The 15066-nt window shown below is 33.2% G+C and overlaps 1 protein-coding gene across 1 annotated transcript; it reads left to right on the top strand.

Moving 5' to 3' along the window:
• The first annotated feature begins 405 nt into the window (after positions 1–405).
• Positions 406–5907, top strand: LOC107011108 (zeaxanthin epoxidase, chloroplastic). The gene is made up of 16 exons (XM_015210467.2): positions 406–1165; positions 1525–1687; positions 1841–1915; positions 2092–2192; positions 2308–2423; positions 3011–3222; positions 3375–3466; positions 3690–3804; positions 3900–4003; positions 4349–4394; positions 4506–4570; positions 4670–4756; positions 5069–5123; positions 5214–5302; positions 5394–5478; positions 5556–5907. Exons 1-16 carry the CDS (start codon positions 645–647, stop codon positions 5637–5639), a joined length of 2010 nt encoding a protein of 669 aa, XP_015065953.1. The 5' UTR covers positions 406–644; the 3' UTR covers positions 5640–5907.
• The last annotated feature ends 9159 nt before the right edge of the window (positions 5908–15066 follow it).

Genomic DNA, 15066 nt, shown 5'->3' with positions numbered 1-15066 from the left:
TAATCTTTAATATTATAATTTTAAATTAAAATTATATAAATATACAAAATTATTCTTTAATTTTGTGATTAAAAAAAATTAAAATTAAAATATTAAATTTTTTTTTTTTTTAAGTAGACTAAAAAATAGCAATGCACGGACAGTTGAAGTATAAGAAAGAAAAAGATGCATAAGTCAAGCAGCTAAAAGAAAATATCCACCATTTATGAGTGAACAAGAGTCAAAGATCTGGCTGAGCTTAGTCATACAAAGAAGCAACTATGAGAAGCCACCTGGCCATGGAATCTACATCATTGGTGCTGCTTAATGCACCATGGATTGGTTCTCAATCTTCCTCTGCCCCACCACCACCACCCTCACTATCACCCACAAATTTCCACTTCCTTTTCAAATGCCTAACTAACAAACATTGGCCTAATTAACAACTCCTATATATCATCTAACTTCTTTTTTTCACTGAATCATATATTACTTGTTTGGATATCAATCTTCCTTGCCCCACCACCATCCTCACTTTCACCCACAAATCCCACTTTCTTTGGCCTAATTAACAATTTTTCAATAAATCTTCTTTTCACTGAATCATACATACATTGGAAGAAAAACTCAAATCCTCTTTTCTTGAACTGGGGTTCAAGTAAAAGATGTATTCAACTGTGTTTTACACTTCCGTTCATCCTTCCACTTCAGTTTTATCAAGAAAGCAGCTACCTTTATTGATTTCCAAGGACTTTTCTGCAGAGTTATATCATTCTTTACCTTGTAGGAGCTTGGGAAATGGGCATATCAACAAGGTTAAAGGAGTAAAAGTAAAAGCAACACTTGCTGAAGCTCCAGTTACTCCTACAGAGAAGAGTGACTCTGGGGTTAACGGTGATTTGAAGGTTCCACAAAAGAAGTTGAAAGTACTTGTTGCGGGTGGTGGGATTGGTGGGTTAGTGTTTGCTTTGGCAGCAAAGAAAAAGGGGTTTGATGTGTTGGTGTTTGAGAGGGATTTAAGTGCTATCAGAGGAGAGGGACAATATAGAGGTCCAATACAGATACAGAGCAATGCATTGGCTGCTTTGGAAGCAATTGATTTGGATGTTGCTGAAGACATCATGAATGCTGGCTGCATCACTGGTCAAAGAATTAATGGCTTGGTTGATGGTATTTCTGGCAACTGGTAAATTCACATCACTATGATTTCTTTGTGCTAATTTGGTGCTTGTTTGCTTGTTCGAAGAGAAACTCTTCGTGTTATTTAACAGTAACAATCATACACAAGCTTTTACCAAGGATAATTGAAGAAAATAATGAAATACTTGGTCTTTTAGAAAATTATACTGAAATTAGTTGAGGGAAAACAATTCATTTAGTCAAAAGTTTATTGAGTCATAGTGTCGAGCTTATTCCCAAAAAGGATCCATCTTTACCTTCAATCAGATTGATAAATTGGTCTTTTTATTGTATGAGCAGCTTTATTGTGAGAACAGTTCCTTTTTAGTTCTTGAACTGCACACAGTGACAATAGTTGGTTTTCAGGTATTGCAAGTTTGATACGTTCACTCCAGCAGTGGAACGTGGACTTCCAGTGACAAGAGTTATCAGTCGCATGACTTTGCAGCAGATCCTTGCACGTGCTGTTGGGGAGGAGATAATTATGAATGAAAGTAATGTTGTAGACTTTGAGGATGATGGACAGAAGGTATCTGGCTATCTGCTATACTCAGAATATCAAGAAAGATTAGAACTTTTGTTAGTTTCATTTAAGATTGTGTCGATCAGTGTCAATGGTAGCTAATTGTTGTGTCTTATAAATGAATTTTCATTATAGCTTCTCATGTTTGTGTGAAATCAGGTTAGTGTGGTTCTTGAGAATGGACAACGATTTACAGGTGATCTTCTGGTTGGTGCTGATGGCATAAGGTCTAAGGTATTCAAACAGTCTCATTCTATTTCCTTCCAATATTGCTACTTGTGTTGATTACAAGGATAGAATAACTTGTTCATATGTTACTTTGAGATTGTGGTCCATGTTAAAAAAGTATGAGTCTTTGTTGGTCAATTCGGCTTGGTTTAGAAGATCTCAAACATTGGTGTTTATTGTAGGTACGGACTAATTTATTCGGACCCAGTGAAGCTACTTACTCTGGCTACACTTGTTATACTGGAATTGCAGATTTCGTTCCAGCTGATATTGATACAGTTGGGTATGATATTCTTACTTATCGGATTGTGTTTTCCCTCTTCATGTCCTTAGCTGGTCCCCTTATGTTCATGCTATGTTGTCATAGTAAAGGTTAAATTCAGATTTCTTTTCTGAAGGTATCGCGTCTTTTTGGGCCACAAACAGTACTTTGTTTCTTCAGATGTGGGGGGAGGCAAGATGCAGTGGTATGCATTTTACAATGAACCAGCTGGTGGTGCGGATGCCCCAAATGGTAAGAGTTTTTAGGCCGTTTGTAGTTCAGGATATAAACGTGCTTACTAGAAGACGTTTCTGAATGCTTGACTTGTTAAGTAATGTCTATATAACCCAAGGGGTTTCTCGAGGATTTTCCTTGTTGAGACCTGATTATAGTGCTGCAATAAGGTAAAGAAGAAGTCAAGATTAGAATGAGATAGATTCAATGAATTGTGAGTTGGAAAGTTTTGAATTGAAGTGCTGATTCATGCATAAACTAACTTTTGGTAAGCAGTTGCACTCTTACTCATCTAATTCATTTCTGAAGAGTTTCAGAGAATGATGCACCACAATTCTTTGTTTCTACTCATAGATGTGAGGTCCTTACTTCATCACAGAAATTGTTTATTAACTTGTAGATGAAAGGCATGTCTTATTATATCGTTGTAGTAGTACCAGTTTGGATAGAAGAATCACAAACTTTTGGGGGGTTGGCACTGCATGAGATGAGTATGGTATCATGACACTTTAAATTGCCACTATGATGCTCAAGAGGTTAGGAAATATTTGTAGTCATATTGTCATTACATTGGTTGTTCAATAGTTTTTCTGTTCATGCTGCAGGTAAAAAGGAAAGATTGCTTAACATATTTGGGGGATGGTGTGACAATGTTATAGACCTATTAGTTGCCACAGATGAAGATGCAATTCTTCGTCGTGACATCTATGATAGACCGCCAACCTTTAGTTGGGGAAGAGGTCGTGTTACATTGCTTGGGGACTCCGTCCATGCTATGCAGCCTAATTTGGGTCAAGGGGGATGCATGGCCATAGAGGTACACTCTTTATAGTACCTTTTTTACTTCACTTAATTAACATGGTGTTATTGGTCGATTCTATCCCTTAGTCCCTTCTTTCTAAGAACTAAGAAGTAGGGTATTATTGTTATGTTGTGTAAGCCACTGAATGTTTCCTTTTACAACTACAGGATAGCTATCAACTAGCACTGGAACTTGAAAAAGCATGTAGTCGAAGTGCAGAGTCTGGAAGCCCTGTGGATATCATCTCATCTTTAAGGAGGTAATCCATTATTTATTGTCTCAAGTGCTCTATAGTGGTTGCTTGAATACACGCTGCGACTTCTTGAGAATTGAGAAGTCATTTAAAATTGGCTGAAGTCTTAACTTCACCCTACCACCAGCCAAGAAAGCCTGCTTTAAATGCCTAAATGAAGATGAATTGACTTGAACAGCTTCTGTTTCTGCCAGTTAGCTGATCCTTTTATGATTTTCCGTATTCACAGCTATGAAAGTGCTAGAAAACTTCGAGTTGGAGTCATCCATGGACTGGCTAGAATGGCTGCAATCATGGCATCTACTTACAAGGCTTATCTTGGCGTCGGACTTGGTCCACTATCAGTATGGAAATCTGTCTTTCTTTGAAATATGAGTAGCTAAGTTGTCTGATTTAGCAGAGCTCTTCTTATGATATGGATTTCTATTGTTTTTTGCAGTTTTTGACGCAGTATAGAATACCACATCCTGGAAGAGTTGGTGGAAGAGTTTTTATTGACTTGGGAATGCCTCTGATGTTAAGTTGGGTTCTAGGAGGCAATGGGTAGGGAATATGCAAGCCTTTTCTTGGTTCAATATTTTAAACATGATCTTGGTTTTACTTACGTGATCAGCCTATAGCTGAAGCCATATATTTATTTTTACTTCTAATGCTTCTTGCGGTGAACCCTTCCTTTTATCACAGTTCAATGATACATGATTATTCTGTTGATTCTGTTTAGTCAGAACTTTTACTCGAAATTCTTTTATTGTACCTAAGCTTCAAATTATTAGTTCTTTTTTATTTGGAAAAATTAGAAGTTGAGCTATCCCTCATCCTCGATGAGTTCAATGGATTCTTGGAAGTTGATAAACTAAGTCGTTTGACTCGGCTTTTTTTTTCTTGCAGGGACAAGCTTGAAGGCAGAATAAAACATTGCAGGCTATCTGAGAAAGTATGTAGACTTAAGGAATTATGCACATAAAAAAATTGTAGTTTCCATTGTTACATAATTAACAAGTATGAATTTATGGGAGTATTAATACACTGTATTGTGGTGATGAAGGCAAATGACCAATTGAGAAAATGGTTTGAAGATGATGATGCTTTAGAGCGTGCTACTGATGCAGAGTGAGTTTGACAAGCATAATCTTTACAAATTTCAATTATATGTATGTCCTGTTTTTCTAGTTTGCTTGCTAATTTTGATGCTTAATTTTTATCTTTCAGGTGGTTACTTTTACCTGTGGGGAATGGCTCTTCTGGTTTAGAAGCTACTGTTTTAAGCAGAGATGAGGATGTCCCTTGCACTGTCGGGTATGCTTTTAGGTTATGGTTTATTGGATTTAAGATTGTTCATAGCTGACTGTCACGTCTTTGTGGCACATAGTTTAAAAGATTTAAATAGTTCAAGTCATTTATTACTTAACTCTCGACATAATCATACACTATGGTGCATCAGTTGCAAATATTTCACCATCAATCTCCTCTAATTTACACATACAATCCATGCGCATACTTTCAAAACTGTGAACCAGACAAGAAATGAATTTCACTTGGCTGTAAAGGGAGAATGTATAACGCGATATTGTTTTATTAGAATAGTCACTGACAATCTTTTGGTTTCAGGTCCGTCTCACACACAAACATTCCTGGAAAATCAATAGTTTTACCTTTGCCACAGGTGATTGCCATATTATTCTATAGCTAAGTATCCTGGACCTTCTTCTGGTGAATGCATGATTGAATTGTCAAATTTCTTTTTTAATCTCAGGTATCTGAAATGCACGCCCGGATATCATGCAAAGACGGAGCTTTTTTTGTAACTGATTTACAAAGTGAACATGGTACCTGGGTTACAGAGTAAGTTCCATGTATTCCTGTATACAACTCTACTATTAGATATCCCATTTTCTGAAAACAATAATTACGATTGATCTGCGTTATCATGTAGTAATGAAGGCAGAAGATATCGGACGTCTCCAAACTTCCCTACACGTTTTCATCCATCAGATGTTATCGAATTTGGTTCTGATAAGGTGAGATTCATCAAAGTATCTTCTCTTAACGCGAAACTTTGGCATTAGCATTATTCTTTTAAAACCATCATGTGCAGGCAGCATTTCGTGTTAAAGCAATGAAATTTCCACCAAAAACTTCTAAAAGGAAGGAAGAGCGCGAAGCAGTGGGGGCAGCGTAAAGCTTGGCCTGATATAAACGGGAGAACTGTACAGCATTTTATAGCAAACATCAGGCATTGAGCATTTTAAGCATAGCTAATTTTGTATACTGTAGGTTTTAGAAAAGATCGATAAACAAGACACCAGGGAAGAAAATACAGAGATTATTTGGCTTTCTCCTAAAGAAATCTGGAGAAAGTCATGGACATCGTCTCTTATTCTACCATTGCTAAAAATATATTACTTCTCTATGTATATACAACTATAGTCTAGTTCCTACTTCATAAATATTTTCGTATAACAAGTCTTCAATTTCAAAAATGAACTGCTAATTTAAAAAAATAAATTATATGCTCCAATTCCGAAGTTTATGTTAGTAGTTGACTGACATTGGAAAAGCTTAGACCATTGTCCAATGTCCATATTGCACAACATACTTGGTTTACACAGTTAAATTCGTGTTGGATTTTGCCGTATTAGGAATTTTAGAAGTAATTTTGGTGAGATTTAATTTATGTTATATTTAATAAAAATATTAATAAGTATATTTTTTCTTCAGAAGTTTTTCTCGGAAAAAAACTCTTCCGATTTTTTTTTTAAAAAAATAGTTCTAATGCTTTTCAGAAATATTTATTATTTTCACCCGCTTAGACAAATAAAAAAAAAACTTTTTTGTAAGCAAGGAAAAAAAGGACTTTTGAGTTTCTTAAAAGTTGGCCGGTAAAATAAGCTACGTTCAAAAAAATCAATTATCCAGGAAATTCAAAATGGTATAACAAGTAAAGAAAATTACAATGTACCGTTTTTTACATTTGAATTCTAGATAGCTAGATGATTAGTTTGAAGAAGGTTATTTAAATTTCTTAAAAAATAATAATTAAGTCTAACTCATACCCCCAAAATTTAGCTCAAGAGGGAGGAGTAAAATTAGGTCTTAGATCTAACTCACACCCCAAAAGTTAGCTCAAATGGAGGAAGATTGTCTTAACCCTTATAAGGAGTTTACCTATCTCATTTATCATCGATGTGGGACTTTTGTCGTTCTTTAACACCCCACCTCACGCCTAGTGCTTAGCATCTGGTGTGTGGACAATTTTTGATTTTGGGGCCCTAACATCGGGTGAGACGGGCCCTACTTTGGTACCATGTGAAATTAGGTTTTAGGCTTAACTCACATCCCAAAAGCTAGCTCAAAGGGAGAAAGATTGCCCAAACCTTATAAGGAGTCCACCCATCTCATGAATGATCAACCTGTAGCACCTTCATCAGTAGCCCCCTCTCTCAGAAGGACTTCCAGAACCATCAAGGAGCCTTCTTGGATGCTGGACTACACCATCTCCACAAAGAAAAACAGTATTAAACATCCTTTGGCCAACTATCTGTGTTATGACAATACAACTCCTTGCTATAAGAGTTACTTGAGCAAGTTCACTATTCCTATTGCAGAACCAAAATGCTACAGACATGCCGCAAAGGATGAGAGATGGATCCAAGAATGAAACAGGAAATTCAAGCTCGTGAAGATAACAAAACTTGGCTAGTTATTGACTTACCAATAGGGATGAATATTCTTAGCTCAAAATGGGTGAATAAAGTCAAATATAAGGCCAATGGTGAGGCAGAGAGATTTAAAGCCAGGCTGGTGGCAAAAGGATATAGCAAGCAAGAAGAATTGGATTACCATGACACATTCTCACCAGTTGCCAAGATGGTGACTGTAAGGTATGTGATTGTATTGGCTGTATCAAAAGGATGAAACTTGTATCAAATGGATGTTTATAATATCTTTCTTCAAGGTGATCTAGATGAAGAAGTGTACATGGAAATGCTTGAAGGTTTTAGACAACCAGGAGAAATCAAAGTGTGCAAATTACTTAAATCATTATAAGGCCTTAAACAAGCTTCTAGGCAATGGAGCTTGAAGCTCACAAATGCTTTATTGGCCACTGGTTTTACCCAATGTGCTCATAATTACTCCTTGTTTACACTAAGAAGAGGTAAAGCTTTGGTCCTTATTCTTGTTTATGTGGATGATTTGCTGATTACAGGAAATAATGAACAATTTATCACTGAAGCCAAGAACAGTTTGCATAAGGAGTTTAAGCTAAAAGATTTGGGTGAGCTCAAACATTTTCTGGGAATTGAGGTTCTCAGATCTCCCAAAGGTGTTGTTTTGATTCAAAGGAAGTATATTATAGAGCTTATTGCAGATTCAGGGCTTACTGGTGCAAAACCAACAACCACTCCCATTGAATTCAACGTGAGACTTACTTCAGTAGAACATGACTTAGTAACTGCTATACTGAAGATGAGGTTCTACATGACATTTCTCCTTATCAAAGATTGATTGGGAAGCTTACCTATGCAACCATTACAAGACCTGACATCAGCTATGCAGTTCAAACTCTTGGCCAATTCATGCAATCTCCCAAGAAGTCAGTTACTAAAGTAGTCAGATATTTGAAAGGCACAATAGGTCAAAGGTCTGGCTACAAGCTAAACCTGCCAATATGCTCACCTGTTGATGTGACTCTAATTGGACATCTTGCCCCAATACAAGAAGGTCCATTACGGGATATGTAGTCAAGTTTGGTGAATCATTGGTGTCTTGGAAATCTAAGAAGCAGCAAACTGTCTCAAGGAGTTCAGCTGAAGATGAATATAGAAGCATGGCTTCAGCTGTTTCTGAAATCACTTGGCTGCTAGGCCTTTTCGCAGTACTTGGTGTCTCAATTCACATGCTTGTTACCATCTTTAGTGACAGTAAATCAACAATCCATTTATCAACCAACTCAGTCTTCCATGAGAGAACCAAGCACATTGAAATAGATTGTCATTTTATAAGAGATAAGATCAAGTCAGGCATGGTTGAGACTGTTCATGTTCCTACACGGCAACAGGTTGCAGATCTACTGACGAAGGGATTAAGTCAAGCTCAACATTCACATCTTCTAGCCAAGCTTGATGTGTTCAATGTTATGCACCCTCCAGCTTAAGGGGGTGTGTTCGAGTGTGCATTATTGTATAATCAGTTTTTATTGTTTACATTCAAATGCTAGTTAATTGGTTAGTTAAATGTGTGAGCTGGCAATATAATTAGTTTTGAGTTAGTTAGTCAGGTCATTTTGGTGTGATCCTTCTAGATTCTTCTAAATTGATTTCCCCATCTATAAAGCATTGTATCTTCATCATATTGTAACAGATTTCTCAATACATGAAATAAAATGTTGGGTTTTAAAAAGAGTGAATGGAAAATGAAGAGTTGCAATTTTTATGAAAAGTTGTTACTTTTATGGAAAATTGTGACTTTTATGAAAGGTGACGACCTTTTCGAAAGATTATAACTTTTCCAAAGGTTTGTGACATTTCCGGTAAGGCACAATAAGAATATTTTCGCACTAATCTTTGTTTTCTATAAATTGAGGGATTTCCGCTCATTTTAAAAATAGAATTTTTGGACTTCTTCTTGTACTACTAAATCTAGTATTCTAAGTGTACTTTATTGCCGTTGAATGGCTCGCTGACACCAGCGTTTTGGGTATCAATACACTGGTGATTGAGATCATTCTATCCTGGGAGGACATATTCCAAATCAAACCTCGTATACTAGAGGAGAATAATTTCCTTAAGGGGACAATGTGCATTCAGTGAGCTTGATCTTCTTTCATTTTTTCCAAATTCTGATATGTGTTACAAATTTTAGATTTCTGAAATAATTTCTGTTCTTTTGTTCTTCACTTGTTCATTAAACCTTCGTAACTTCGTGTTTCTACAAAGTTTGTTGGAATCAGTAAGATTCTTTAAACACAGATTAACAACAATTCTTTTTTAAGAAAATATTTCATATATTTTTTTTCTAATCTGTTTCTGTTTCGTGTTTCTCTACTAGTTTTAATTTTTAAGTTGTGAAAATGTTCTTAAACTTTGATGTCTTACCAAGTTATTCAAAGTTTTGTTCTAAGTATGTTAGGAATACAAAATGAACAACGTAAAATTCTCTCCCCTCTTCTCTAATTGAGTTTCTAGTTTTTCTCACTTTCTTCTTTTTCATTGTATAAATGTCGAGATTTCTAAGATGAGAAAGACCAAAAAAAATCCATTCAATAATTCTTTTTGTAATATACTAGAGGGCGAGTATTTATAGCGATACTTCTATTATTGTTGCCATATTTATGTAAAAATCATATTGGATTAGAGTTTAATCTTTCTTTATTAGTAAAATAAAAGCTAAAAATAAATTTTTAATGAGTAATTTAGTAGAAGTTATTACATTTTACTTCTGCTAATTTGTCCACGAAAACAGATATCTTATTTTGTAATATAATTAATAGCATATGAACTCTAATAATTAGTTAAGATTATTGATATAATATAATGATCCGACTTACTTATTAAATGAATATAATGAACATTTATGGTAAAATGTTGACGTTAGATTGATTTGGTAAAATTAATTTGTAACTATACTTTAAATGAAATATTTTATGAAATATTATTGGAAAAAGGGTCTGATATACCGCTCAACTTTGTCATTTGGAGCTGATATACCCCTCCTTATAAAAGTCGCTCATATATGTCTTTACTGTTATACAAACGGCTCACATATACCCCTACCGTTACAAAATGGCTCACATATGCCCTTCATTTAACGGAAGTTAAAAATTAGTTTTAAATTTATATTTGTTACTTCTAATTTTTTTAAAAAAATTATTTAGGCGTATATATGATTCTTCTATCAAAGTTCAAGGTATATTTTAATTTTTTTCATACATAAATTATTTTTTGACTTCTTTTATTATAATTATTTGAGTTTCTTATTCTTATTTTGTTTTTTTCTTTCATTCCTTAGTTTAAAGAAAAAAATTTAAACTATTCTTTTTCTGTGTATTGTAATTTAATTTCGTATTCGAAAAAAAATTTGGTCATCTACAATAAGTTTTACAAGAATATTAGTGAAACATAAATAAATTTGATTATCAAAATAATAATTATAAATTAGTCATTGAAATAAAAAAAAAGTCAAAAAAAATATGTTTGACGAGGATTAAATTTACTCATATGGGATTATATTTTTTAGAAAAAAATAATAAAAATTTAAATTAAAATTATTATTATTTTTAATTTCCTTTAGAGGAAAAGAGTATATGTGAGTCATTTGTCTACAAGTAGAATATATATGAGCCACTTTTATAACGAGGGGTATATCAGCTCTTAATGACAAAGTTGAGGGGTATATGAGACCCTTTTCCCAATATTATTCTTATACTATAAGATATTTGTTACATTTAGAAGAACGGTCGCAGCGCAAAAAAAGTTCCTTCAAGTAGTCTACACAAAACAACAGAAGTGCTCAATTTTCCAAATTTGAAGATATGCCCAATTTTCATTTCTTCATGTCAGAACTGCAGAATTTTTTCGAAAAATATCTCTAATATAGTCAGCTCAATTTTCTTTTTCATCACACTGTTTTAAAAATAACAAGTTTTTTATTTCATCATACTACTAAGGGGCAAGCCTCTTTAGCATGGTCACGTAGCTTTTGGTATCTATTTCATCATACTATCGAGGGCATTAGAGGTGTAGCCCATATTAAAAGTTTAATATTATAAATCTCCTTCTGCTTTTATATCGTTAAGTTGTCAATTAATTTTATTAGAGATTCACTTGCTTTAATTAGTATTTGTACTATTCAGCAGACTACGAACATAACTAACTTTGTAAGAAAGAAAAGTTGTTTGCAAACATTTCACGGACCAAGAAACAAACAGAGGCCACTCTCCACCGTTTCTTCAGACATCAAGACAAATTTCATTTAATGCTCCATTCCCTTACTATTTTATCCCCAGAGATTAAAAAAACTGTAAAAATGAAATGATAACAGATCAACGCCACATATAATCGAATTACTAGCTTTACTAGTAACAATTATACTAAAATATTTTTGAAGTTCAATTTCTTTGTGTATTTTTTTAGCTAATTCCACTAAATAAATATCATGTGCATGACTATGATTCGAGCTAGGCAAAGATAAGATTGTGTCTATTTTATCTAGTCCACCTACTTCCATCCAACTATTCAAAAAATCATCAAATAAGTGAATTTATATATTCTTCTCTCTTATTCTAAGTAAGTATGTAAAAATCAGGTGAAGGAGATTTGTAAAATCCGGTGGTCAAAAGAGGAAAACCTCGTTTTGTCACAATAATTAACAATTGAATTAATTGCATGTCCAGAATTGAATTAAATATGGGAGACACGTTAGGGGTTGTACATCATCAGAAGGCAGTATGGCACATGATGATCACCATTCTATGACATGTGATGAAACCCAACGGTCGGTTTCAGATTCAGTTGCTGACCGTTGCACCATTTACTACTCATAATCATTCAACACATCTATTTATTCATGAATAAATAACAAGAAATCATTTTAGTTTTATTTTTTCTTGTCTCAAATTAGTTTGATTCGGCATGCAGATAATTTCATTACTTAAGACTTTAAAATAAGTCATAAATATTTGTGTGACTAAAAATCATTTCATCAAGAATAAATTGAGGTAATTTTCGCCCTAAAATTTGAATGTAAGTGAATTTAATATTCATGTATATATATAATTAAAAAGTTAATATTTATAATCTACCTGATATAATTTTTTAACCAAAAATATTAATTGATACCTCTAAAAAAATTGGCTCGCCATCAAAATTTCCGTTTATAGATAGATTATAATAACTTAGAAATCAGGACACATAAAGTACTTGTGTTTAGAATTTACATTTCTCTTCTGATATGGGTAATTCAAAATTAATTACTACTACATCAATTATGTAATTCATGCTATATAAATACAATTTCCATTTTTAACAATAGAGGTAAACTTTGTGTGTGCATAAATAATTTGAGTTAATTATTTGAAAATAGGTAGCGAATCCGCACTTAGATTGGGTCAAGCAAGTGTATCTCACCCCCGCGACCAACGGCTCCTACCCTACTTGACTCGTCATATTTTTCTCTTCATCGTTTAATTATAGTCTTTGAAAGGATTCCTTTTGTTTGGTTAGAAGACCAGTCAATTTCAAATTTAGTCAAGTACATGATAGTAGTCTCACATATTATGTCTTTGAAAGCAATAGTTATATTTTTCATTGTTTAGAGGATTTTTTCTAAGTTACTATAAGCTAATGAACATCTCCTTTTATTATGACATGATATAAGCAATGATTATTGAGGAGCCTTTTGGAATAGGCTTCCTCTCGAAGCAAGTAAATGATCACTATTTATGTTTTTTGTCGTGATAAAATGACACACTGATAATTCTACCTGAAAACAAAGAGTGCCCATTTCCCCTAAGGAATAAATGATGATGACACTTGTCAAATAAAAGCTTATAGAAACATTTAGAAAAAAAAATGTTTTGTATAACATCATTACATTTGACAACGAGAAGTTGTTCAGATGATAAGCATTTTTTTTAAGACAATATATTTAAGTCACCCAGAAAACATAAAGATGAAAACTCTTACGGAAGGGTAAAAAGGAAAATACATTTTAAATGATTTAAGGACTAGTAGAGATATATAATCCTAATATTAACAAATCTTTTTGATGCGCTACCTAAAGAATGCCGTTATGGTGTGGTTGATAATAAAGTACCAAATGCAATAATAATATACTATTACAATGTGTAAATATTGGATGCTTCAAAGTGGAAAATGGCCCCTACTAAAATTTTCATGCTTTGGTGAGTTTTAGCCGTTCCTTTGATTTTGTTAAGCTTAGCATTGACTACATCTTATATTCCTTTATCAAAGCTTAACTACAGCTATTGGAGAAAAGAAAAATAAAAATACTTAGCTATACATTCTAAGATGTCATGTTTCAACTTTTCACTCACATTTCATCATCATTTTTTCTAGTTTCTATTGGTACTATGTATATTACTGCATCCATCGAAGTTTTGCTAGCATTGCACCATAGATTATTTAAATCATATTATCAAATTCTTAGGCTCGATCACAGACAAAAAAATAGGATTTGTTAATATAAGGACTAAAACCGCTAATTTCCTTAAAAATCAAGTTAGACAAATACTCTTATTATGAGACAACTAGATAACTTACTTTATTTAGTATTTGTTTGTACCTTGCTAAGTATAGCAACAAAAAAATCAACTAATAAAGGAAATTAATATGTTTTGTAGCATCTAATTAGAATGTCTTGTAATTATAATTTGGCGTAGAAAGGAGATTATACCAATGAGCGTACTATTATAATTACCAAGCTATTGTCTCTATATCATTTATATATGATCGTAACGTACAGCTGACAAAAGACAATTATGTTTGTGCTAGTACAAAGAATCCTTTCAAATGAAATTGTGTTACACTGAAACTGTAATAAAAAAAACAGATTGTTTGGTACATTACATTCACAAATTTTACCATTTTGAATTTGAAAATACTAACAAAATTGTACAAATGTAGAACGTGAAATAAGTCCCCACCATTAGTATTTCCCCACCACAACCACTTATATAAACTATCCATTTTAGACGTACGGTTAGTCCTATTATATCAATCTTACAAGCCAACTCACGTGCAGCTACACTTTTTTAACTGAATTTGCTTGTCTTCTACATTTCTTCCTTTTTGCATTATTGTCTTCAAACATTTGAAGTTTAAAATTCAAATTCTTTTACATATTTTTTTGGTAAGTTCTTTTTGACATGGTTCTCTACCTATTGTTAAACCACTCCCAACTACACAATGCGATAGAAAAGAGGCAACCGCTAATTTTCTCTATCTCAATTTCTAAATCAGTTACTTGAATTTATTTAACAAACTATAGTTTATTTGTCAATCATCAAAACGTCACATGGTCACAATTGAGAACATTTATGAAGGACATTGAGCAAATTCGAAGGGACATTAATAATGGACTTACTATCGTAAAAAGAAATTGTCATTTTTACTATATGTTACTAATAATATTAGTCACTAACTTTATTCGAGGTTCACTTTCAATATTGTTGAGATCAATAGATTTTAGTGGTAGACAATAATATCAAAATAATTTTTGTAAGGATAAGAAATAGGAACATAAAGGTGTCACATCATATATATTCAAAAATCTACGTAATTTATAAACTTTCTAAATTTAAGACAAGTCATTTCTATGACAACAAACGTATCAAAGAAAGTAGATCTGTCATGGGAAAGATGGTGGTGGACATAATTCATATAAATATTTTAATTAGTAAAAGACAAGTTGACTAATTAGTCCGTGGAAACCAAGCAAGCAATCTCTTGTTAAAATCTCATCACTTTGACTTGGATAATGAGTTTTAAGTATAAAAAAGACAAAGTGTAAACAAGGCTAATTTAATATTAGTACAAGTAAACACTATATCTATTTGGTAATTGGAACAAAGAGAGACCTTCCAACAC

The sequence above is a fragment of the Solanum pennellii genome, chromosome 2 (assembly GCF_001406875.1).
Source record: "Solanum pennellii chromosome 2, SPENNV200".
In the NCBI taxonomy this organism is placed as follows: domain Eukaryota; kingdom Viridiplantae; phylum Streptophyta; class Magnoliopsida; order Solanales; family Solanaceae; genus Solanum; species Solanum pennellii.
This window is presented reverse-complemented; position numbering and strand designations above follow the sequence as displayed.

Bases quoted from the DNA above. Each gene is read 5' to 3' on its own strand.
- LOC107011108 (XM_015210467.2), top strand. From the start codon at position 645: ATGTATTCAACTGTGTTTTACACTTCCGTTCATCCTTCCACTTCAGTT. The intron at 1,166-1,524 runs GTAAATTCACAT...GTTGGTTTTCAG, and splicing joins GATGGTATTTCTGGCAACTG to GTATTGCAAGTTTGATACGT. The intron at 1,916-2,091 runs GTATTCAAACAG...TGTTTATTGTAG, and splicing joins CTGATGGCATAAGGTCTAAG to GTACGGACTAATTTATTCGG.